Source organism: Podarcis cretensis (assembly GCF_951804945.1).
Source record: "Podarcis cretensis genome assembly, chromosome: 4".
NCBI lineage: Eukaryota > Metazoa > Chordata > Lepidosauria > Squamata > Lacertidae > Podarcis > Podarcis cretensis.
In genome coordinates, this window is record NC_137173.1 from 53,420,290 (window position 1) to 53,446,913 (window position 26,624).

The 26,624-nt window shown below is 38.7% G+C and overlaps 1 protein-coding gene across 2 annotated transcripts; it reads right to left on the bottom strand.

Moving 5' to 3' along the window:
* Positions 1 to 1,105: 1,105 nt before the first annotated feature.
* PAXBP1 (PAX3 and PAX7 binding protein 1) lies at positions 1,106 to 26,607 on the bottom strand. 2 transcript variants are annotated; one of them, XM_079972029.1, is made up of 18 exons: positions 25,972 to 26,607; positions 22,568 to 22,693; positions 21,483 to 21,659; positions 20,315 to 20,536; positions 19,291 to 19,394; positions 18,262 to 18,482; positions 16,907 to 17,096; positions 12,980 to 13,103; positions 11,579 to 11,678; positions 11,047 to 11,162; positions 9,733 to 9,932; positions 8,965 to 9,109; positions 8,735 to 8,856; positions 7,082 to 7,158; positions 6,911 to 6,977; positions 4,210 to 4,356; positions 2,894 to 3,048; positions 1,106 to 2,123 (listed from the first exon to the last, which is right to left on the bottom strand). In XM_079972029.1, exons 1-18 carry the CDS (start codon positions 26,453 to 26,455, stop codon positions 2,006 to 2,008), a joined length of 2,895 nt encoding a protein of 964 aa, XP_079828155.1. In that variant the 5' UTR covers positions 26,456 to 26,607; the 3' UTR covers positions 1,106 to 2,005. The 2 variants fall into 2 exon arrangements, with proteins under 2 accessions (XP_079828155.1, XP_079828154.1); XM_079972028.1 differs by having other exon boundaries at positions 22,568 to 22,696; positions 25,972 to 26,606.
* Positions 26,608 to 26,624: the final 17 nt, after the last annotated feature.

Consider the following 26,624-nt stretch of genomic DNA (forward strand, 5'->3'; position numbering starts at 1 on the left):
TCTTTAGTTAGGTTGGCTGCTGATGAATCACACCCACGGTCGGTTTTCAGACATACTTGGTCAAATACAAGGGGCAATTGCCTCGTTTCCCAAGGGACCTTCCTGAATGGTACTAGACGTGTAAACATGGCATTTCAGACTACCCTTTGCAATGTTTTTTGTTTTTGTTGAATTATTTACCTCCTGGGAATGTTTGATCTGGCTGTCAAGGCTATATTACTACTATAATCCTAAATACTAAGCCTTTTCTATTGCAGTGTTTTAAAGCGACACTGGACTGCTCAGCCAAAATTATTTTTTTGCTGTGACCCCTGAATACGGTAACTATTTGAGTTTATTACTCGTTAACAGTCCTTTAGTCACTTGCCTAGGAGTGGGCCCCACAGAACTTTCTTCACAGTAGACGTACATAGGGGTTAAAAAAATATTTCAACGTAAAATCCATTCCTACTTTTTTTGAAAGGCAGGCTACAAAGGTTGCAAATAACTGTCTATCATTGCAGTCTAGCTCCCCCCCCCCCCCCTTGCCTTCAACCTTCTTATTGCGAAAGGCTTTAGGACAGTCTTGCTCTATTTTTGGATGAGACAAGTTACTTAACACTGTGAAGGTTAGATAGTGCCAGAATTAGATTTTCCCAGCTGTCTGTATGCAGTTCCCAGTTAAGCTAGACTGTTGATTATGTTTTCAGCAGTGTGCATATGCTTGCAGCAAATTTAATAAATAAATGTGCAGCAAGAATATATACACTGCTGAAATTTGAAGCACTTTACTTCTTCCCCCACTGTTGCTATGCTGCTGGGTGTTGGCGGAGAATCATGGTCTGGGTTAATATTACATCCAAATAAACCAAGACTACTAATCAACTACTTGGGTTTTTTGGGGGGGGGGCAACGACGACATGATCCTAGATTTAGTGCCCTGCTACACCAGATCACGACTTGTTTGTTGTTAGCAGGGTGGTGGAAGGTGTACCATTAAACCATAGTTTACTGTAACTGCAGTTTAATAAGGCTGTAGTATTAATACTATTGTCTGAGAATTTGATGTTGGTTGGCCTTATAACTGAAAATAATCAATGTAATAAATTCATAAAATGATTCAGTGTTCAAAAAGCAGACTGTACATTTAATATTTTCTTTACATCACATGACAGGAGCATCATCAAGTACAATGATCCAAAGTTATTTAATATTTCAATTTCTACTTTTCTCAAGTATAATATACTACACTTGAAGATAAGCAGACTATCTACAACAGTGACAATATTCTTCAGAATTCAAACTAATCTCAGTAGTAGCAAGCCATGACTCAAAAATAAAAGGATTTATTCTTTAAATATTAAACAATGCAACATTTTGGAATAGTCAATATTGTGACCATAAACAAATATATGGACATGGGGGAGGGTTAATAATCTGAATTATTAAATTGTGAGAAAATATATTGCCAGTAAGAGTTAAAGGGATAAAAAAATTATACAATGAAGTGTCTTGAGTTTTAATTGTGACCATACCATTACCTAAATGCAGCTGTGAACTTTCAGCTATTTTTGTCACCAGTACATACACTTCAAACAACACTGTTACAATTTTGGACACTTCTTTACTCTTACCTAGGTCATACTATATTCACATATTTATGACCAATTTTATTACCAAATTACTGAATATCTTACTTTGAAATAAACCATTATTTCAAACATATAACTATGGGAATATAAATATTTGCAGATCAGTTAAATGAATTTTACAGTGTAGAATTTCCTATTAACTAATGGGCAGTTTAGTGACTAGATGGCCACCATGTAGTATAAAAATTTTGTAAACAAGATGCAGTTTTCCTGGCTTCTTTTTCACTTTGAAGACATCAATACTCTTACAGATGCTGTATATAAGAATGCACTTTGTATTAAAAACAATCGTTTACAATATAAGAAAACTTTACATATGTACAAAATTACACTTCAGGAATGATTTTTAAAGCCCAGAATTAACAGACAAAGTTTTATTTCCCTTCACTTAAATTTTTTAACTCTTTCACATTATGATCATTTGCAACTGTTGCAGCATGGTCCAGTGCTCGAATACTTGATAGAAGTTTTATTATCTGTTTTATATTCTCCCTAGGAAGAGAGGGAAGAACTTTAGTTAGTCCTTTTTGCAATTTACCATCTGTACTTTTCAGAAACAATTGAAGATACTGTTTTGACAAACTTTTCCACCTGGATTTTTATTTTAAAAAAAATATTATAGCAACCAACTGTAAATAAAACCTCTAAGCAGTTTATGAAAAGGTCTCTGCCTTAGGTGTTCATTCTGTATTGTTTTAAATGTACCTTTAGGACATATTTTGGTACTGTTTACCTGTTTTATAGTTTATTTGTAAATCGTCTTAAAACATGTAAAAGGAGATTAATAATCTGCAGTAAAACTCAACTGACTGATGTGCAAAGATGAGGTACTGAATAAACCAGGACGCTGTACTGGCACACACAAACAGTAGGAAGACACATATTTTTTGTATCAAGCTGTTTGTGATTTTTAAGTTAAATATACTATACACATGGCTAATTTTCATTACAATAATATTGGTTAAGATCCAAAAAGCCTTATGTACAAATCTAAAATATTCTCATACTTAAAAGGATTCTTCAGATTCCCCCCACCCCTGCAGTCATCCTAAACCACCCCCCTCAACTTAACAACAGTTTATGGGATGTATGGGGAAAGACTCCTGCAAAGCCTAGTTTATGGCTTTTTGAATCCTGATTATATTTTATAAAGCCATCTTGAAATTTGTGATAAAATTAACAAATGGTAAATAAATACCTAAAAGAATACAATAAAAACAATCACTTCTTTTTAAACGGAAACAGTGTTAAAGATAGGTTACCTTGCATTTCTTTTTTCTACATCAGAGCTTCCAATGCTATTTCTGTATACTGTATCAGCAAGATGAACAAGATATCTACAGAGGTTTTCTAGATGTGATATTGTCTTACTTCCTTTAAGATTAGTGAACCACTGTTTAGGGAAACAACTGATTACCTATAGAATTGAGAAGAAAGAGTGGTTTAGAGTATAAGGTTGAAGCAGCAATTACTGAGTGTTGTTTTTGACTTTGCTGTTTTTGTGTTTTAGTTGCTGGTTTGCAGAATTTCATCTGTGCTATAGGAATCTGCCTTTAAAGAGCTTACTCTGAAAGGAAATATATATGTGAACTTCTACCATTTTGGCTGGTTTCATTATCATGATTTTCATCATTGTTTATTGTTATTCGTAAAAGCACCTAATATGCATTCATATTGTACAAAAATATTAACAACAAGTCCTTGGCCAGATTCACAATTTAATTAAAATATTTCATATCACCTTTCAGCAACTGTCAATAAAAAACTTTTATATCCTTTGATATCAATTTATTAGTGATCTCTGTGTAAGTGATTAACATAATTTTTTAAGAAATAAAGCCTGGCATTTTCTGTGGCTGGCTGGCGTGGTAAGCTTTTTGCTGTACTATCCTTTTAATCTCATCCTTTCACTAAGTCAAGAAAGCAGGATATGTGGAGTTATCATAGCAAAACAGTGCTATGTAAATATTTCAGAAAAGATAGTGACTTGGGCTTAGGTCACTATCAGCAGGCTTCAGGGCTGAATGGAGATTTCAGTGTGGACTGTTGTTCACTTTTATACCCAACTTTCTAGCCATTACACTGCACAGCATCTTAATACACTTGCAGTATACTGGCCTGGTTCACACATCATATGTAAACAAACTATGGTTTAATGCGATCAAATACTGTTCTAGTGCACATTGCTGTAAAGCTCCAGAAAAGCTCCTCCCTGCTTCTGCCATATCACAGCTGGTTTGTTGTATTGTCTGAACTATGACTCAGGCAACTGGGAAAAACAAACCACAGGTGGTCAGCCAAGAACAAACCATGGGTAATGTTTATGCTTTATATGGAGAAAAACAAACGATGAGTCTGGCTTCAGGTGACATGACAGAACAGATTCCGGCTTCTTTTGTTTGTGACACAGCAGCAGCAAGACTGCATGAACTTTTGAGCAGTGTGTACTAGGATCCTGATCCTTCATGTTAAGTCAGTTTACTTTAAATCATGATTTCATGTGAGCATGCAAATCAGGTCACTTAAAAAGGATGCTTAGCAATATAAATGAATGATTAAAAGTTACACTTTTACTTACACTTTGAGCTTTCTTAATGCTATCATCTCCATACTCAGAATTCTGGAAAGCCATAAGAATGTATCTATTTAGCAATCCATCTATTGATAACTCTTGTAAGGTTTTGTTGGAAAGGATTCCATGCCACTGCAGAAAGTTTCCTAATAACTGAACATAGATAATAAAAAGTTGAATATAAAAAGCAGAACTATTAAAATATACATCTTTTACATCTCCAGATAATTATCAATGAATGAAAACATTTCCATTTTAAATACAGAATTTAAATCTGAATTATATGAGCCATAAGTATCCATATTTTCTGCAAAGGGGTATTGTGTGTTATTAAAGAGGACTGTTAACTCTCTTGCTGGAGCAGGAATTTGTTCTAACCTGAAGGGACAAATAACCAAACCTAACATTTCTGTAGAGGGACGTGGGTGGTGCTGTGGGTAAAACCTCAGCGCCTAGGACTTGCCGATCGCATGGTCGGCGGTTCGAATCCCCGTGGCGGGGTGAGCTCCCGTCGTTCGGTCCCAGCTCCTGCCCACCTAGCAGTTCGAAAGCACCCTTAAGTGCAAGTAGATAAATAGGTACTGCTTTATAGCGGGAAGGTAAACGGCGTTTCCGTGTGCTGCTCTGGTGCCGGTTCGCCAGAGCAGCTTCGTCACACTGGCCACGTGACCAGGAAGTGTCTGCGGACAGCGCTGGCTCCCGGCCTCTAGAGTGAGATGAGCGCACAACCCTAGAGTCGGACACGACTGGCCCGTATGGGCAGGGGTACCTTTACCTTTACCTAACATTTCTGTAGTACAAATCAGTCAAAATTAAGCCTGGATACTACTGATTTCCATTAGAAAAAGTTACGCATTCTTCTTTTCTCAAGCAATATGTACTTTTATGGGAACCTATAAACCACAAAACATGAAATATTAAGTATTGCTGCCATCAGAAAAGTAGCCAAAATTCTCTATGGGCAGCTACAATGACTGACCAGCTACAGAAATAAATTTGATTCCAGAGTGAGAATACACACTATAAGTACTTCAGGACTTTGAATTAAGCCTGGAAACTAACTGGCAGCCACTGGAGTCGGGTCAGGATTGGTATTATATGCTCAATCCATCTTGCCCCAGTAAGCAACCTGGCCACTGAATTCTACACCAGCTGAAGTTTCTGAACCATCTTCAGAGGCAGCCCCATGTACAGCATTGCAGTAATCTAACCTAGAGGTTATCAGAGCAGAGACGACAGAAGTTAGGCTATCCCTGCCAGACAGGTATTGCTGACAATGTACTCCAAAACTCCAGATGTCCCCACTCAGTGGTTTCATGTAGATGTTAAACAGCATGGGGGATAAAACTGAACCCCAAGGAACCCAACATTAAGACTCATGGGGCTGAAAAGCGCTCCTCAAGCATCACTCTCTGGAAACCATCATCCAAGTAGGACTGGAACCACCACAAAGCGGTGCTACCTACCCTCAACTCAGACAGCCACTTCAGGAGGATATGAGGGTCAACAGTATCAAAAGCCACTGAGAGGTCAAGGAAAATTAACAAGGACACATTTCCCCTGTCTCTCTCCTAACATAGGTAATCATACAGGACAAAGCAGTTTCTGTGCCAAAACTGGGCCTCAACCCTGATGAAAATGGATCTAGGAAATTTAGTAACAAACATTTCCTGGACTTTTATGCTTCGTGAATTTCAAATTTCTCATTATAAATGGTTATTGATGTTTCAGATTCAGAACACTCACAATTTATTTCCTTTAACTACATGTAACATTAGCACTTTCAAAAATGCACCTGTCCTCTTAATACCATGTATATACAGTAACTTTAAATATACAACAGGGATGGAGTATGTGTGGCCCTCCAGATGTTGGACTTCAGCTCCCATAAGCCCAAGTCAGCATGGTCAATGATCAGGGATGATGGAAGCTGCAATAAGCATGGGGCAGTGGGGGGGGGGGGGATGACGACACCTTTTATGCCAAAGGGCTGCATTCTGTTACAGGTAACCTTGCAGGTGCTGTTTATCAGTAGTGGGTGGGGCCAGATACAAAAGTGAGCAGCACAATGGGTGAGATTCTTACCTTTATACAGTAGGTCACAATCCACCCACACAAATGTCAGAACTTACACACACACACCCCACACACTCCTCTCAATCTTCCTTCCAGACAAGCAAGAGGCATCATGACAGTTCAAGGACACATACTAGACAGGCAAAGACACTTGCGGATGTGGCCTGTGGGAGGCTGTGTGGTCTAAGGAGTTTTGAGAGCACAGGGTTGAGAGAATAGTGCGTATGTGGTCTTCCATACACACAGCCTTTGGAATCCAACATATGCAACGAGACAGCCATGCACCATGATAATCTAAGACAAGTGTTGCCAAAACAGGACCCATGAGCACACATATGCCCTCCCCAAAGTTAGATTTAAAATAATTCTACTATACGCAGAACAGGTGTATACATGGTTGCAGGTGTGTGCGCTGCCCACAATTTTGCTGGTTTGCAAATGTGCTCGGGGGCCAAAAAAGGTTGGTGACCCTGAGCTAAGGTCACAAATGCAGCAATGCTGGGTTTGGAGTCAGCATGCCTACTTTCTTCCACAAGCAAATTCACTTCACACTCAGAGTCAGTTACCAGTTATCAAAAGTAAACTTCAGTAGTGCTCCTAAGTCTGAAACTTCATCTGTTTGCTAGCTCACCTTCACTGAAGACCAAAACTGCCGCTGGAAAAACAAATAAGGACCAGAATTCTTGTTTTCTAAGACACTGAAAAATAAAAGTTTTATTTAAACTTCAGTAGTATAGATGATGGTAACTGTTGATGTGATTTTGTCATAATACTAAAAGATTCTGCAAACCAATAATCTTACCTTTTGGGATAAAGTGGCATAAATACATCATCATCTAATGTTCTCCTCATTCTAAGCAAGAGGCCTTTTAGTAATGTCTGAAAGAGTTAAAATTTAACGTTAAGTGTGAAATATTTTTTAAATTTCCTTTTTGCACAAATCTAACCAAATATCCCAGTAGATACTAGTGCTAGAGAAGTCTGTCATGATACCAGATTATTTTTACCAACTTTATATTTTCCATTAATTTGAATTATGCAAGTTAGCAGAAATGGGAGACACTAAATTAAAAATGGGAGGCACTGAATTAGTGCATGCAAAACAGGGTCTTCAGGTGGTCCCTGAAGATCTTTTCTACAAGGACAGGATTTGTTTTCAGCATGTCCTAGAAACAAGTTCAATAAAAGTCCCTAAAAACAGTGGTCTGGATGCAATTGACTGCGAGAGGATTTTGTTCATCTAATTGTGCTTCTCTGCCTCTTGCTGCAGCCTCCGGGAGACAACATATTTTCAGTTAAAAGAGGGGATAAATAAGTTTTTATTTTTCTTTAAAAGCAGACTGATCTATTCACATCTGGAATATGACTGGCAATTTCTAAGCTACGTTTGATTAGGTGTTTCTGAAGGAGTAGCAGATATTTTGGAAATGATCACAATTCAGAGAGTTTAACTTAGTGGGTAGCATTAAGCCATGGGCATATTAGTGATAGAAATATAACCCCTCCTGGTATTATATGAAAACATTCCATCAGGGGCCTTTGTAAACTCTCTTACGAATTCTGCAACTCTCATTTGCAGTCTGCTATTTTCATCATTCCAATAAAGCAATGAACAGAGTAGTGATACAATGACTATTGCAATTAACACAAGATAATATTACCAAGGTAACTATCTGTAAACAAACAATAAACGTCCATGAAAATGGCAAACGTAGCTTATTTCCAAAATAGGTTTTATCTTAAGCAATTGCAAATGCAGTAAATAAAGAGTTCACTTTTAAAATATCAGTCGTTCAGTGCTTGGACGTTGTTCTGGTAATCCAGCATTTCAACACTAAAGAGCGTAGTCATTGAGCTTTGTAGTAAATAATACAGTAGCACCTCAGGTAATGTAAACTTTGGGTTGCGAAAGTGGCAAACCCGGAAGTGTTTCGCAGAACGCACATGTGCAGAAGCTGTCTACTGCACCGCACACATGCACAGAAGCGGTCTGCCGCCACGTGCACATGCGCAGAAGCGGTCCCTCCGGTTGCGGAAACCTCGGGATCCGACCAGAGCTCTGGAACAGATCCCATCCGCAACCAGAGGTACCACTGTATACAAGAGAAGACAGTATGTAAACGACTTAAAGGAGGGGTATATCTGTCGCCATCTGCATGTTTCCATCAGGAGGAACATAAAAAGAGGACGATGGACAGAAACTACTTTTGCCATTTTTATGGATATTTATTGTTTGTTTACAGATTTTCATCATTCCAGCAACACATATTACTATGACACACCAATCCCTAAATAGTTACCAGTTACATAACACAAGGGAACTACAATTGCTTTTAATTTAGGATTAAGTGCAAAACATGAGTAAATGTCTTAACAGTAGCAACCAGTCCTACAAAAAGATAAAATAAAATAATAGCAGTCCAGTCCTACAAAAAGATAAAATAATATTTTTTACCTGCGTGTTTTTGTTTTCTGCATGTACCACTGATGGATAACCATTTACTAGTTTCTGGGTAATGGCTACCATCCTAGATGTCTGTGTTGTAGAAAAAGGGTCCCATACATTTTCAGCAAGTACTAACAACAAAAAAAGAATTATTACTTCTCATAACTAAGTGTTAAGATGATGTTGCTAAAAATTAGAAACTGTTGTGCTTTTAAAATGACTGTATGTTTATAAAGTACCTGTTAATTTAGGCAGAAGCACTCTTTCCACAATAGTAGGCAATAGTGAAACATCAGCATCATCTTTCTCTTGGTCATATTCTTCACATCCATAAAATAGCAAAGATTCAAACCACAGCATACTCTCAAAGTCTTGGCACTTATCCTATTAAAATAAAACATTGCCACTATAAATATGGTTTTTAAAACAAAATACTAATCAAGTGTGAACACTCTATCAATATGTTAGTACAAACATTTAGGCTAGGTGCCTCCTTTTCAGAATGTCCTTGTAGTGCCAGGAGCACATCATATTTTCTGAGGCTCCACTGGCACTGATGTCAGCATGTTTTTTTCAGTCACCTATTTGCAAACTACTGCGTCAAGCCTGATCAAGTTGTAGAAGCCACTGTTCTGCACTGCAATACCATCAATATACTGTCGCAGCAGACTGACAAAGCAGCTAGTTTCTGTAGTTCATTTGGACATTTATGACCCAAGGTGGCTTCCAACACATATAAAAACATAATAAAACATTAAACTTTAAAAATGCTGATACAGGGCTGCCTTCAGATGTTTTCTAAAAGTTGTATAGTTATTTATCTTCTTGATATCTAATAGGAGGCTGTTCCACAGGGATGGCACCACTGCTGAGAAGGCCCTCTGTCTGGCGCCCTGTATCTCCTCGCAGTAAGGCCCTCAGATCCCGGGCTTCTAATCACTTCTATGTAACCATTTTGCCTTGTTTAACAAACAGAACACAGTGAGCATGTTTCAACTTTCTCTCACCTCCAAAGGGTTCCAGGTAAGTAACTGAAGTCTTATTAAAGGATTTAATAGCTTAGGTAAACAAAGGCCAATATAAGCATCATTGTAAGAAGACGAATACTTGAAACGCCATGCTTCAAACTGCGACTTAATGGCGTCAATGGATGAAAAGTTTTCTACCACATCTTCAAAAACTTTGCTGGACTCCTTCAAAATGCGATCTAGGATAACAGTATTTTAAACAGCATAAATTAATCTCCTGCTTTATATCTGCAATGCAGTTTCAGGCAAACTTTCAAGCAAATATACTATAAAGAAATTGTTAATATCTATACTGCTTTGGTCAGATACAGAGCTGAATGTGCACAAAGAAGCTGGTAGAAGCCAATTTTCTTACTCTTTCTTCCTCATAGCAGTCTCCTATGTCCTCTGCAAATACTCTCACTGAGGGGCTTGGGACCCTGCTAAATGGTGGTGGATTATGGTGGTGGCTGAGTGGAAATGGGGAGGTAGCCTTTTCCTAATTTCTAGGGATCCCTCCCTTTCCCCCTTTTTCAACAGGATCTAGACCCTTAGCAGAGGGTGCTGGAGCAGGGGACTACCAGGGGAGGAAGGGACAAAGTCCGCTTCTGCCATCCCTGTGACACAGTTCACTCTGAATCTAGCCCTTTCTATTGTTTATATTCTGCCTTTTTATAGCAATGGCATAACAAAGTTATTTTTTCTTAGTGGTTTTACAACTACAGTGTTTACCTCAATGTATGAAAGTACATGACTTAATTCAAGAGCGTGCATGTGGTGATAATCTCTTGAAAGAACAGCATCATGGAAGTAGTTCCATGTGGCAAAAAAACCCCTGTGAATAGTTCCACTTCAAAGGAAATACATGTAATTATGAAACTTACACCCTGTCTTTTGTCTGTAACACACCCTGAAGGAGGCTTACAAGATCCCATGCAATGAAATTCCTGATCCTGACTATTCAGAGAAAAGCAGCAGTCAAAAGAAAATAAAGAGGAACATGGTATGAGCCAAGAAGCCTGACTTTTGCAGAGTGTGTGTGTGTTTTACAGCAGGAGGCTCTCCTTGCTACTAAGATAAGGGTTAGACAAGGGCTGGAATTCCTTCTCCAGCTGCCTGAAATGAATGGCTGATGATAGCAGGGAGCAGCCTTGGCCTCTATCATTCTACAGATGAGATAATAATTCCACATTTAAAGTTGCTTTTAGAGCATGGTTTAAAGTGTCATACAATCTAATCAAATGAAATTTTCTCTACAGAATACTGGGATCTAGATATTACTATGACTTCTGACATTAAGATAAATAACCTGACCTCGTTCCATATTGAAGTTTGTAGTATCTGTTGAAGTTTCTTCGTCATCACTAGAAAGGCCTTCAAGGTGATCAGCCATCTTCCCAGATTGCTCTCTGGCAAGTCTACGACGAGCCCTATTAAAATGAATAGAACACAATGTTGCATTAAAGTTAGAAAACCAAGCTTTTCCCAAAGGGTACTTGTTATTTTAAGGAGGGATGCATCTTTCCTGCTCTCCCTTATTTCAAGAGGAAATGAAGAGAGCTGAAACCATCTGACATGTTACAGGACATGTGTTATTCAATGACTAGTACCTCAGCCCTGAACATTTTGCTACTTTCCCCTTCTCCTTAGTTTGGGATTTGTCAGCCAGCCTCCACCTCCACTATGCCGCACTATGTAAGACTCAAGCAATGTTCTACCTACAAGCCGAGTGGCCCATCATTTATCTGCAAGCACTTGAATATGTAGGCTGTATACTACATAGAGACAGCAATCATACAGAACATGCATTCCAATACATATAGAAGTAACCTAAATGTTGTTGTACCTTCTTGCTTCTCTTTCTGCAGTCCGCCTTTTAACATGTTCTTGGTACAGTGTTCTGTCTCGTCCAAAAGAATCAAGGTTTGGTGCCATCAGTGCTTTACCTGTGAGAGTACAAACACTGAAATTAGAACACCCATCCTCCAGTTACAGGAAGCATAATAATGACAGTGTTTTTAGCGGGGATTTTTCTCAGCGGGTCCCTATAAATCTGAAATACATCTATAAGTTTGACAATTATAAACCCCCACACACCGCACAGATAAAGTGGCGGCGGCTGAATTATCTTCTGAGGCTGAATTGGGTAAAATATTTGAGTGCCTTCATCATTATGTGCAAAAAAAAGGTCACAATCAACTTATCACTCGGAACTCTTCAGTAACAGTAAACACTTTTAAAAATTACAACATAAAAAACTGTTTGTATTTTTTAAAAAAGCATTAGTGTTCAACATTTATATGGAGTCAGACCATTGTTCTATCTAACTCAGTATTGTATGTAGTGACTGGCAGCAGCTATCCAGGGATTCAAGCAGGGGACATTTTTAGTTCTACCTAGAGAAGCCAGAGAACCTGGGACTTTGACGTGCAAAGCAGATGCTCTGTCACTGAGCTACAGTCCTTCCCCTCTCCATACAAAAAATAAAGAAAAATAGTCCTTTAGTACATCTAAAACAGGTCAAATTTCTATCCTTGGTGAACAACACTGAAGAGTATCAGGAACTGACAAGATTTCCCGTTGGTATTAAAACAATTAGTACTGTTGTAGGCTACAATCTGATAGTTGTCATATACCGAACATTTGAAAACAAAGAGAGAATTTTTGGATGAATTTTCCTATTATCTACCAGCTTGGTATCAAAGAGGGAATAAGATTTCACCATAAGTACTCACTTTTGCATAATTTATTTTACAAATTTGTCCTAGCAAAATTGTCTAATACATATAAGACAGGAATGTTAGCACAGGTATTATTTGGTCTAATGTTTGAAGTAATGAAGGCATGCATGGCAAACTGTACCTAGATTGTGTTGGGTGGGTGGGGGGCTTTTTGTAAGCTGCAGAAATAAATATTATTCAAAAGCTAAACTTCGATCAGAATCGCCTACATGTTTTTTTAGGTTTAGAGAACATTCTAAAAAATACTTTCAGGAAGTGAGGAAAAGACATACAGTTACACACACATCTAACGTGTAAAAAGGGATCAAAGCCAGATGCTATGGCTTTCAATCACTGAGACAGAGAACAGGAAAGGCACTGTATAGAGTCTGAGCTAAGATTCTTTAATCTGATTTTTTTCTATCAGATTTAAACCAGACATGCTTTCTGGTTTCACTTTAAATTAAAACTGCACTATGTAAACAAGGTTGTTTAATGAATAATAAAAACCTTCAAGATGGACTGACTTGAATGGCTTGAAAACTCCGAAGATTCATCTTTAATATCATCTTGTCGTCTTTGGACAAGGCGGGAAGCTCGCTGTTTGTACAGCTGATGCATTGCTGATTCAAGTTCGTTAATCAGGAGCACCTGTAAAAATATAATACTCCGTAATAAAAAAGTCTTCAAGTTTTAACTGTATGGGATGCCACCCTATTCCAAGATATACAGCTACACATTTAGCTGCATCGCTTTCTTTTTACTGTTTTAACAACTGACTGCTATTTAACTCAAGAAAAGTGCATAGAAAAGAATGACAACAAGCTACCTCACGGAAAGCATAAGAACAAGCCTGCAAAGAAGTCCACAAAAGTTACTAGTCTGTAAGAAGATTTACAAGGTTACCCTACAATATATATTCAATAGAAAATTATTTCACTTGGGAGTAGGCCAAAAGAAAAAAGGGAAACTCAAAGCTTCTTTACTTGATCACTTGAGGGCAATTTGGACTTGTGTTTACTTATAAGCCAAAGAACAAATATATAGTGTTGAATCAAGAGTTAAGCACAAGAATTACCAAGATAACTTCCCCACTCCCTCCTCCCCATGTCAGCCCTTAAGCACCCCAAAATGCTCCACATAGTGTTGGGCAGCTCTGCTGAATGGGGTGGGCTATAGTGCAGAAACTAGGGAAACCCCCCAAAACCTGACAGAAGCAACTTCTTTTGTATTTTAAAAATATTTTCTACTGTTTTACTAATTATTTTGATTTTAAACTGTTGTAAGCAGTCCATAGTAATATACAGTCACTAAATAAGATTGGATTAATAATTTTATAGAAAAGAAGGTGCCTTCGCCTGATTTTAAGGCATTCCCCACCTTTCCCTTCAGCATAACTCCTAGTCACCTGGATTTGCAGGAATACTGCACAGGCTAAAACGTGCATTCAGAAAGTCACTACACATAGCTCCCCATTTGAAGCAAGCAATCACTGTGGAGTTGGATTTTAAGCTGCTATGGCCCACCTGCTTGTTCATCTGAATCTATCCTTAATTAATTCTTTTCTCTACTAGTAGTCCAATTAATTCCAAATTTGTTTTAACTGTTACTTAATAAAAACTGTGTTCTAGCAGGGACTTTGCAATGACCTCAGTATTTCATGAGATCACTTGATGAAATAATTAATGCACAATAAAAAAGTTTCTTTACAAATTGAGAAAGAAAAGACAGAACATTTCAAGGAAAAAGTGAATTTGCATACAGGAAATATCTCTCTTGGAGGTGATATAATGAAAAAAATATTAAATATTGGACAGAAAGCACAACTTCTTTTTAGTCAACATTTTCTTTTTTAAAAAAGGGCAATTTTTAAAAATCAGCCTTGTAACCCAATGACTGAATGTATTTTCAATAAAGTTTATTAAGGAACTGGAAAGATTTACTTACATTCACAAAAGTCCAAAAGCAGTTACAAACATGAGCGTTCACGCTAGACACAAGGTTGGTTATTTTTAACCTATTTTAGTTATTCTACTCTTGACATTTTTCCACCAGCAACTGAGGCTGAGTGGCTGCAAGCACTACCACATCGACACAATGCATCCTGCCATCAACATCACTATTTCTCCTTGAGTAAAGCAGAATCCTCCTCAAAAATTCAAGTCTATTCAAGCTTTGATATTCTTTGCCAAAATATTCAATTCAACTTTGCCAACTCAGGGGAAGAAGGAAAGAGGCAGAAGCAAACATGAGAAAAGGGCATAGCCAAAGAAGATAGTTGTATTTCCTGCTGTTGTTTCACAAGCAGGAGCATCCTATGTGAACAAGCAGGGCAAAGCTATCTTGCTCTGCCTCACATGCTCAACACAATCCATTATACACAACCACACTAGTGTAAAGTGAATAGGACTCTTTTTGCATTAGTTAAGAACTCATTACTAAAACGAAGCAAAGCCCACAAACATTCAGAGTGTACTGCTAGCTACAACAAGTTTATAGTGCAATTTTCAGCTACGTTTAACAAGTTTCCTACCCACCCTACTGAGATCTGAAAACTAGGTTACTGCAACACAATTTTCTGCTTCACTAGTCTTTCCTTGTCTGCCTTCCTATTTAGTGGAAAGAATCTTAAGTTTTAGACAAAAGTTTTTTCATCCATACAGAAGAGTCGTTCCAAACCCATAATCATACAGTCTATGCTCATAATTTTACTAGCAGAAATCTGGATTCAGATCACCATAGTGGAGAAACGGAGTAACCTGATCAAGACCTACTGATACTTTCTTTGAAATCTACATTTTGCTCATTTGCAACAGAATCCCAAGCAAGTTTACTCAGACATAAGTCCCATTGTATTCAATGAGATTTACTACCTAGTGCCCAAGTTTACCATTGCAGGCTTAATTTATATTTTAACTGTTATACTTCTGCACTTGAATAGAACTACTAGTTTTCTATACCAATACAGTGGTACCTTGGGTTAAGAACTTAATTCGTTCCGGAGGTCCGTTCTTAACCTGAAGCACCACTTTAGCTAATGGGGCCTCCTGCTGCTGCCACGCCGCCGAAGCACGATTTCTGTTCTCATCCTGAAGCAAAGTTCTTAACCCGAGGTAATATTTCTGGGTTAGCGGAGTCTGTAACCTGAAGCGTCTGTAACCTGAAGCATATGTAACCTGAGGTACCACTGTATTACTGTTAACTTTTCTTCAAAAATACATGATTGAATCCTACTTTCTATTCACAGGATAGGATATTCCAACCTTCCATTTCCTTCTACATCCCATGAAAGTCTCCTTATAAGACTGGGGGAACATCTGGGACAGTATGGCTTATGATGCTGAGTGTTGAAGTAAGGAGGATGGAAATCCTGAAAAACCAGCAGCTGACCAGGGGCATGAGCCTTTGATTTGCACAACTATATCTTTAGATCCAAGCCAAAGCAACTAACTATATTAAAAAAAATCTTTCCAGGGAGATACAGGGAAATGAAACTGGCCTGGGTTTCCAAATTATGTGCACCAGGAGGTTTATTATTTACAGATTAACATAGATATTGAACTTATTTTTTTATATGGTGCCACCAATGTGCATGGCACGTTACAAGTGGTCTCGTCCCTTACTAGATAGCTTACAATATGACATAACCAATAGCAAATTATCTCCACAGGAAAGTTTAAAAGAATTCTAATTCATTTATGTTTAGTTTTTTAAAAATGAAACAGTAGAAACAGGAAATTCATCCTGAACTTGGTGCAAACTGATGCCAAGTTAATCAGTCCTATGGAATTCCAGGAGGCTTACTCCAGGTTGAATGTGCACGGGATTGAAGCTCAATCCCAACAATTTTTTAAAATGTAGTTTTTAAATACATCCTTCCGGTTCTAGGAAAGGCAAGTTGCAGTACAGATTAGTAAAGAACTGCCTGGAATCCAATTTAAAAGTACAACACTTTGTAACAAAAGGGTACCTGGCACTTGACACTTATCAGCAAGATAAACTGCTTTTTTCAAACCTTGCTTTAAAAACAGTATATTCTTCCTATGAAACTGGCCTGGGTTTCCAATATGCCATGGGGAAACCTGGGCTTTAAGTGTCCTTCCTTAACCAATCCTGGCTGCGAAGAAACTGGTCTGTAGAATCCTTATGTAGGTCTCAAGTGTTGTTGGGTTTTTATGCTGGGAACCGGGAAATGCAAATTAAACAACCAGAATCTGAGTCATCATTAAGAACTACAGTGGTTTTCAGAAATAAAATGCTTCTAAGAATGAGAAAGGTGGCATCACAACCTGAATGCCAATGCTGTTGTATTCCAACAATGACTTACATTGTTTTCACCACATTTAAAACCAAACCTTCAAACATGTGCCGAGTGTTTCACTGGCATGTACAAGAGAACTGAGCACATACTAAACTTCGTTACTGAAAAAGATGAATATATTTTGCATTCTTACCTTTTCATTGAAACACTCAAGCAAGTCTTGGACATACCCTCGCATTTCTTGCAGAAATTTATACCGTTCACCAACACCCCCAGAAGACCCTTCCAATCTTTCGATTGCCTTGGTAGACTCTTCACGTCTTTGCAGATGCTTCTCATGTTGCTGCTGATTTGCTTTGTGAAATTCTCTCATTGAGTCCAACCTAAATGTCAATGGGCGCACGTTTACATCCCAAAGCATACTGTAACCTAAAGTATACATGCACTATTTTTCTTATAGTAAAGAAAACTACAAGAAACACATTTAAAGCTGTATTGACAGCTTTAAGGAGATGGGGAAACTCTGGCCTTCTAGGTGTTATTGGCCATCTCCACTGACCATACACAGGCTGGTGGTCCAAGGAGGTCAGTTTCTCCATCCTCACCCAACCTACTCCAGAAATCTGTGCTTTTCCAACCCTCCCCAACATTCATAAACCCAAAGCTTTCCACCTAGTAGTGGAGTGCATCACATCTTTCTCTACTCCAAAAGCACCCTGCACACTCACTACATATGCTACTTTTATTTCTTCTTCCAGCTGATGCATAGTATACCCAGGGATCCTTGGTGTACCCTCTACCAACCACAGACAAAAGTGGCTGTTTCTTTTGTCAATTTTACCTCATTTCTGAATTGTGTTTGAATCCTATGTACATATTATGTACATAAAGCACCCCGGTTTATATGGCTCTTTATGCTATATACAGGGTATTTATTATCTAACCATATTTCCCTTTGCATACTCAGTATCCTAAATTCCAGTTGCTCTCAACAGAAATGGGAAGCACACAACAATTTCTCTGACCTTAACATTAAGAACTTGCTAACTCAAATACTTAACCTTAGATTAAAGGTGTCATTATTTATCTATTAATCTGACTCACCTTCAAGCTATTACGATACATGCTTATAGTAAGAAGCACATGCAACTGCTCAGTTAATCCATGTTATTTCCAATTTTCAGTAAATGTTACAGCATTTAAAACTACTAAAAATGTAATGTTAAACCTTTGTCTAAAATGTTTACCTATTCAGAAAAGAATGATTTATACTTCTCATAAAAATATAATGTGGTAAGCTAAGTATTACTGTTCTTTCAATTCATTGGCTACAAAATTAGTTTTCAGTGTCCATTCTTTTCATGTACCAATCTTCAACATGATCAAATGGTCATTTCCAGAGAAGTAATCCAAGCAGCCTTTTGAACAGTTTGTTTTCTTCCTTTTTTAATGAGGATGTATGGGCTTCCATTGATGAAATTCTGCATCTGCCCCCCAGACTGAACCAAGAGGACAGGTCTTAAATTTTAAGAAGTTGGTGTGCCCTACCTGTCTTTAAGCTGTTTCTTTACCAAATCAATAGTAACAGGAGTCATCTCATTACTGGGAGTTTTGAAAGGTATTGTATTATCTGTTTTGTGAGATTTTGTCTCCGATGATCCATAAGCAGCATATGTGTAAGGAATGCCATAAGATGAACCATAAGGCATTGTATGGTAAGTATTCTGGTAGTACAGGTTATTCACTTCAGCAGGTTGACTTGCTTGAACCTATGGGAACAAAATATGTGTAAACAAGGTCACAAAGCTAATTGAGTCCAACAGGCAATTTTTAGAAATTATATCTTAAATTCTACCTGCCCATGTACATGTTTCATTTGCACACAAGTGCTTATCAAGGAAAGAAGCACCTCAAAACGTTCATCACTCAATGATAAAACAGGGAAGATTTGCTTGGATAATTCGTCCTATGCTTACATTTCTGGTATGCAAATTGTTTTACTGAAGGGGCACTTTTATGATAGGAGGAGGAGAATGGAGGTCCCCTCTTCTATTCTTTAAAGTGCACTGCCAACCAGTCCTATTGCCACAACTGTCAGATCCTCTATTTACCTCTCGCCTCTCAGTTGCGGTCCTGACCTGTTTAAGGCTTTATAGGTCAAAACTAGCACTCTGAATTGGACCTGGAAACTAATTTGCATCCAGATTAGGATTGGTATTATACGGACAAACCATTTTGCCCAGGTGAGCAACCTGGCCGCAAAATTCTGCACCATCCGAAGTCTCCAAACCTCCTTCTGAGGCAGTGCCGTGTATAACACACTCCAGTAATAGATCTAACCCATGTTTTATCAAACCCTGGTCATGTATCAGTAGGCCTGTTCAAGAAGTGAATAATAATAGGTCAGGACAAGGTCAGCCCCAGAACTTAGCTGTCAAATCTCTATGTCACAGGTATCTACACCTCTTTTCTCCCCTCTAGCACTGGCAATTGGGGGCAAGATGACAAATCAGGAGCTTTATTTAGTCAAAGGGTCATCATTTGCTACTATAATTTTAGAATTCCTTTAATACATGCCTGAGGTATATTAATGCCTTTACGTATCTGTTCTTGCTCCCATCGACTGAGTTCTTCATCCTGTTCCCCAGCAATCAGGGCTTCATCATCACTTCCTTCGATACCTGAGAACAAAAACATAACAATCAGTAGGAATAGCACACACTAAATAATGGCATATTGAATACTGTCTTCGAGTTTTCTAAAGCTTCCATGCCTTTAATGAAAAAGGCAAACATGTGGCCCTGTTTCTGAGGGAATCTCAATATGGGGGCATGTGCCCCCACCTCATATTCTGTTGAGTGAACTGGGGTGTACCTAAGTATGTTTCAGGAAAAAAGATTTTTGCAAATTCCTGCACAAAATAACCGGCTCTGCACCCTGTGCACTAATGTGAAGACTGGAACTCAACTATCAGCCAAATTTTGCACTTCTCTTAAAGTAGCGACAGAGGTCACAGTAGCTTAAACTTATCAAAATATGAATGGAAATACATATTTTTGTATTTCTTAAAATCACAGATTAATGCAGAAGCAGAACAAAATTGTGGATAAACACTTGCAACAGTGACATATATCAGAAACAGATATTTTGTCATTTTTAGTTGTACCGTGTTTGACCACAGGCTCCTCCTCCTCATTCATACTCTGATATGCAGCTATAATGACCAAAAGTACATTGTATAACTGGAAAGGCACTTCCATTTGTGCATGATGATATCCCCAAATCCATCTCCACTCCTGATGGACTCCCCATGCCATATGCTAGACAATACCTGAGCCTCAGCAGTGTTTTTGGAGGTTGCAGGGAGCTTCAGCAAGGAGGCAGAGGGAAAGCCTAACTGTGCAACTGGATTTTCATTCAAGCTTTAGATCCAAGCCAAAGTGTTTACTATAACTACCAATGGATTTATAACATGCAACCTCACTATTACATTATACTATCAAGCCACTGAAAATACAGTTTTTGAAAACAATTTATGCCAAACACTTTTAATAGCAACAGCAGAGCATTTGGAACTTATTGCAACTTTTCATCATTTTACCTATTTCCTCTGCAATTTTTTGCCTTTGGGACTTCTCTTTCACAGAAAAGACTATTCTTCGCTTCTCATCATCATCTTCATCGTCACTGGCATCATTTTCATCTTCTCTAACAAGGCGCCCTTTCCCTGGATCACTGTCAAGTGGCAAAAAGTCCCCAAGCTCACGAGCCATTTGGCGCTTTTTCCTAGCAGCATGAATAAAGGCAGCATCTGGAATTTCTCCTAGAAAAAAAATGAATGTGCTTTATAAAAGCCATTAGTTATATTCAATCGTGTGTTCATATGCTACAGTTCTAATTCCAACTGGCTGCAACAGAGGCACAGGCAAGACATCATGACCTACACCCTCAACCAGGCTGGGATAATCTGCTATCCAGCTCTCCTCCAAATATTTCTTCCCTGCTGCCATCCCACCTGGCTTTATTGAAGAGAGAGTTGATACAGCAAGGCTTGCTGCGGCAGTACTTTCAACTCTGTGGTTATGTAAAAGTCAAACAATATCTGAATATTGTATGAGTAGCCACTGTGCTGAGATTAGTGTTTTATCAGATAAAGACAAAATAAGAAAAAGAAAATGTAAAGCTTTCAACATGCTTAGACAGAACAAGATCTCCAAGAAAAGGCACATCACATCCACCACAGGCTGCTATGCTCCTGTGATCGGAAGAAAATGCAATTAAGTAGAATCTGAAGTAGTAAATAAGACCAACAGAATCAAATTTACTAAGCCAGAATTAGTTCTAAATAATTCATGAAACAGAAGTCGACAAGAAAAATGACAGATATACAAAATCAATTTGTCAAAGAAGATTAAGATGGACTATGACTTTTAAATAGATATTCAAAGATGGAAGCTGATCAATTACATAAACTAAATCAAATCTAAATATTCTGTTAAGGTATTAATAAAAAGTGATCTAATTAAGATAATGATTTGGTTTCCCTTTCCCCTAATTTCAACTTAAAAGGCCAGCTAAAAATACCTGATCTCTGAGGTAGAAAGAAGGAGCAACAGCTCCAAAAAGACCCCCATGCAGTGGAGATAACGGAACTGGAACTGCGATGGGGCGTCATCCAACTACACTGATTGACACAGCCCTGCCTATGGAATGAGAAAGGCAAAGAATTCATCTCAGGATAGCCTTCTCCTGAGAAAAAATACACTAACCTGGACGCAGAACATTCAGAGAAGACAAAGTACTTGAAAATGCTCCTACAGCTTTTGGCTTTTCTTCTTCTTTCTCACTTTCAACTTCCATCTCCTCTTCTCCTTGTTCACTGTTTGCAGCCCCATCTTCTTGAATTGCATCTTTAATCTGTCCTGTCTTATCAGCAGACTGTTCGGCTGCAAAAAAAAGTGTGCTATTGAAGTATCAGGGGTTTTTTTTTGGGGGGGGAATTTAACTATTTTTTAGAAACTCACATTATATACAGCTGAGATAATAGCCCTGTGCAGTCTACAGATGTGGCCAAAACTAATGAATTTTGGAACTAGAAAGTGCAGTGAAATAATTGACAAATATGAAATATTAATTTGATTTCAACTGCTCCTTACAAGGTTGGGGAAAGCACATGTAGGAAAGGCTGAACTAAAACGTGAAGCTTAATAAGAAATGTTATTTAGGTTATTAACATACCTTAAATTGGGTTAAGAACTCTGCACCTTAGAGCTGATGAAATTTTGATTAATCTGAACCCTACTTTATTTGAATATCTACATATTTAATTGGTATTTGGTACTCTGGTTGCTTATTGGCAGTGCTTTTTTTCTAAAAAAAAGTTTAGGGGTATTCTCATTTTCCTACTCATATTGAAATACTGCCCCCAATGAGGCCCCTCACAAAATGTTTAGGGGTATGCGTACCCGTGTCCCCCCTGAAAAAAGCACTGCTTATTGGTCCTGTATTATTTGAAACTTAAATTTAGTTCTTACCATTATCAACTACCCCTGTACTTTTTATTCATTTTCAAAGTTAGTTCTCTGTTGAAATCCCTTCCCAAGAAACTTTGCATAGCACCAACATTGATTTCTTTTCAGCGCCAAGAAATAACTGTTTTATTTTCCCTAGCTTTTAAAGTATTTTAGGCATTAGACAATATTGTTCAACTACTTTGTTTTTTTCCATCAGTAGTTTACTATATCTGCATATTTTCACTTTGTAAACCACACTCAACTGGTTGAAGGTTGGCATATACCGTAAATATTTAAGGATAACATTTCCTATTCAGTTATAATTTCAAGATAAAGATTACCATCTGCTAAAGAATTGGTTTCTGGTTTTGTCTTCGATTTTTCAAGGTCTTCTTTGTATTCTTTCTTAAGAAGCTTTACTATCTTTTTGCTGTAACTTGATTTCTTCACTTTAAAAACTTCTTCTGCTTCTTTAGGAGAAAAAATAAGCATGAATAAGAGAAATTACAAATCGGCAAAACAGTGACTAATGTCTCTTCAGCTATATAAAAGGTGTTATATAGTGCATTAAAATATATCAAATCCATCATTTTAACTTGACTAAATCAACAAACCCAGTTTGTTTTTCACAACAGCTAATCCTCACAATGGGAGAACCCAACCCACAGCTCCTGTGCTATCCCAATACCACAAGTCCTAATTTGCTGCAAGAATGAATTCCAAGAGGTCCAATAGCAAAACAATACTGATAGCACCTGAGGTGCAATATATATATGCACTTTTAATGTAATTATTTTAAACTCTTTGTTGGATGCTCTTCTTAAAGGCTACATGCTCATAATTAAAAGGCAGTTTTAATAACTAAATTTTATTACTTTACAATTCTTCATAAAGAATCTTAAACCAAATCATAGAAAACAGCACAACAGAATACAAAATAGGTAAATATAATTTTAACTTAAGCTCCAAAATTGGACACCTGCAGATTAATAAGCCGTTTTGTTCACTACATGTAAGGGAAGGGTGTACTGACATGTCCTAGAGCAACCTTCTTCTTTGAAATTAAATTTACAGGGCTCCCCCCCCCCCGTCAAGGCAATCATTAAGTCAATACATACTTTTGCAAATGAATACTTTTGCTTTTCTAACCCACACATTACCAATTCTTAATTCTATTTACCCACAGGCCTCTAGACAAGGGCTGTGCTTGTTTTCACAGGAGTGCTCTTTACAACAGTCTTTCAGTCAGGTACAGGCACATGCATACAAAACCAATGCATGTAGTCACTTATGAAGGATGTATATAAATAGCAAGCTATACTTTAAAATATATTTATATACACTTGACTTCATCCTTCATAACTGATGTGTTCTTAAAGATGAATTCCCAAGTGTTAAACATCATTTTCAAAAAAAGTCCTTAAGGAGGTCCAGCAAAACACACATTTGAAAACTTCTATGTAGATAAACCAAATCAATGTCAAATTGTCCAAAGTTCATGTATGGCCTTTAGCATGGTAACTTGAGTACTACATAAGTTATCACACAAGTTTGTTTTAGTGTCCTACCTACAACTTCACTGTTTATTTCGGAGCCCTGATGAATACATTTGTTCCCAACAGTACAAAAGATTTGACTGGTTACCTCCAAAATGTTATATCAAAGGAAGACTAAGAACTTTCTGTTCTAACAGCTTTTAGTTTTTGAAATCTCTGTTATAACCTGCATTTCCTGAAATTCTGATATTTTAGCTGCTGTTTCTGGTGTTTTACTTTTTTTATTTATCCAACTTATTTTCTTTATGTTGTGAGTGACTCCGAATGTTTTTTGTGACAAAAACATAGGATATAAGCCATTGAAAAATATAAAGTACACTCTCTACCTGCCTAACTTCCAGAGGGGAGGAAACTCAAATAAAAAGATGCCATATACTGTATTGGGTTATATAGGTGGCTTCCTACTATAAAGCTATTCTTGAGAATTTATCAAACAAAGATGTTTCATTTTTATTAGAGGAAAACAAACTGCTCTAGTTTGCCCCGGCAACTATCAAAACTTGCTTCAACATTTCATAGGGTGGCCAGATGAAATTCCACTACAGGAATTCCACATCCTCTTTTCATAGACATTTAATTTTTGTTGGCTACTTTGTTTTTGTGAGGATGGGGTTGGGCCAAGACAGAATATCAAGCAGAAATGAGCAACGCTTAAAAGACAAGACAGTGTGCATATTCTTATACTCCAAGGATAGGAAACCTGTGACCCTCTAAATGTTAAATAACATCAAGCTCAGTCACCACAGCCAATGGTCATGGATGATGGAAGCTGTAGTCCAGTAACATCTGGAGGGCCTCAGGTTTCCAATCCTTGCTATATTCCCATGCCAACAGCACAACCCTATATGTGTCAACTCAATAGTAAATCCCATTGAATTAAATGAGACTTTCTCAGAGGTAAGTGGCTATAGGATTGCTGCTTGAGTGTTAGCCCCCTACCCCCAAACAGCCAGACTTATTACTGACTAGGCTTGTATAGAATCACACTGTTCACAAACTGTCATGAGTACTGGTGTAAGACAGACCCCTATATGGGAATATTTTAAAAACATTCCCTCTCTAGGTAAATAAATAGGAAATATGTATACAGAAATGCAAAGTTTGCTTATACAAACAAAACAATATTTGTTTGTAAATTAACAAGGTACAGTGGTTGGATTTGCACCACTGTCAATGAAATATATTAAATGATATCAATGATATCAATAGGAAAATTGATTTACATCCAATGATTTAAATAAGACTCCTTCTTTTGCTGATTTAACCTTAATATACCTTGCTATCTTTGCAGTCTCTCAGTGCTCCTCTAACATTACTAAGGAAGCAGTAGTACCAAGTTGGCAGACAAAATTATTCATGCAATTAATTTAGTACAGACTGACAGTGTTGTTCTGGGAACAGGACTTGTTGGCTGCAAATTTATTTTGGTCAGAAATAGAACTGCCTGTGATGACTGACATTTATGACCCGGTTTTCATGCAAGACTATCTCTGCATGTGGCTTTTCCCTCTAACAATGCATGGATCAGTGAAGAATTATATCCCCACACACTTCTGTACGTGTTTAAAATTAAGAGCTGCAATTGAAACATGTAACTCCTTCATACTATGCACTTACTTTCATCATACCATGGTACAAAATACCTCATTTAAAAACCTCTCTAAGATATATCTTTGGGGGCTTTCCTACAATAACTCAGTAGAACGTATGCATGCTTAATGTATGTTTACAATGAAGCACATGAATGTAACATGACATATGCATATATGTATGTCGTGTGTGAATGTGGGGAGGGGGAGAGAAATGGAGGCCATTCTCAATATCTCCCGCGGCCATTTTACTGATTTCTCTCTAATATTTCATTTTCAAGCCAACATGTGCCGTCTGTACCCGATCGGAAGCTCACCTATTTTCTACTCTACCGAATAATCTCCATAGTTCTGAGCTGCGTCGAATTCCACATATATATCGTAACGCAGAATGATACACGCGGTGTAGGCAGTAACGTGCAGCCTAAGCGGAAGCGCTTTGCCATATGGCAGGTAGGTTGTAACTAGCAAAGGCCGGAGGAAGGTGGGGGGGACGGGAAAGCCTGAAACAACCGAGTTTCAAATTACTGGGGAGGCAGCGGGAGCAACTAGGCCTCGGCAGAGGGAGTGGAGACGAGGGCGCCCGCTAGGCTGGCTCACCTTCTTCTTCATCTTGGAAGCTGAGGAGGCTGAGGCTCCCGCGTGGCGGCGGCGGCGGCGGCGGCTCCTCCTTGTTCTTGTTCTTCCGCTCCTTCAGCTTAGAAGCCGCCGGCACCAGCCCGTTGTTCCCCGGGGGCGTCTGTTGCGAAGGGGGCGGCGGGGGCGGGATAAGAACAGGCGGCGGAGGCTGGAGCTGCGGGGCCGTCAACCCGGCACCGCCGCCTCGGCCGACCGCTTCAGGGCCGCCGAAACCGAAGCCGCCGCCGCCACCGCCGGGACAGGCTAGGGGGACGCAGCCCGTCGGGAGCGGCAGAAGCGGCGGCCTCGGACCCGGCAGCAGGTCGGCCTCTCCAGAAGGCCCATCCCCTCCCGGCGGCGGCGCCGGCGGCTGTTGCTGCTGAGGCGGCGACTCGTCTCGCTCTTCGTCGTCCTCCTCAGACTCGTTCCGCTTCCGCACGTTCACGCGCCGCGCCTTGCGGAACATTCCGCTTAGGCCCAACCGACACCGGCGCGCGGGAAAGGACCTGCACAGGAAAAAGAGCGACGGACGCAGAGGCGCAACCACCGCAGCAGCAGCAGCAGCAGCCCGGAGAGAGAGAGCGCGCGCGCGCACACCGCCGCTCGCTCCTCAACTCGCTCTCCGCAACTGCATC

Bases quoted from the DNA above. Each gene is read 5' to 3' on its own strand.
- PAXBP1 (XM_079972028.1), bottom strand. From the start codon at position 26,455: ATGTTCCGCAAGGCGCGGCGCGTGAACGTGCGGAAGCGGAACGAGTCT. The intron at 11,679-12,979 runs GTCAGTCCATCT...GTACTCTCACAG, and splicing joins GGAGTTTTCAAGCCATTCAA to GTAAAGCACTGATGGCACCA. The intron at 6,978-7,081 runs GTAAGATTATTG...TTTATTTTTCAG, and splicing joins ATGCCACTTTATCCCAAAAG to TGTCTTAGAAAACAAGAATT.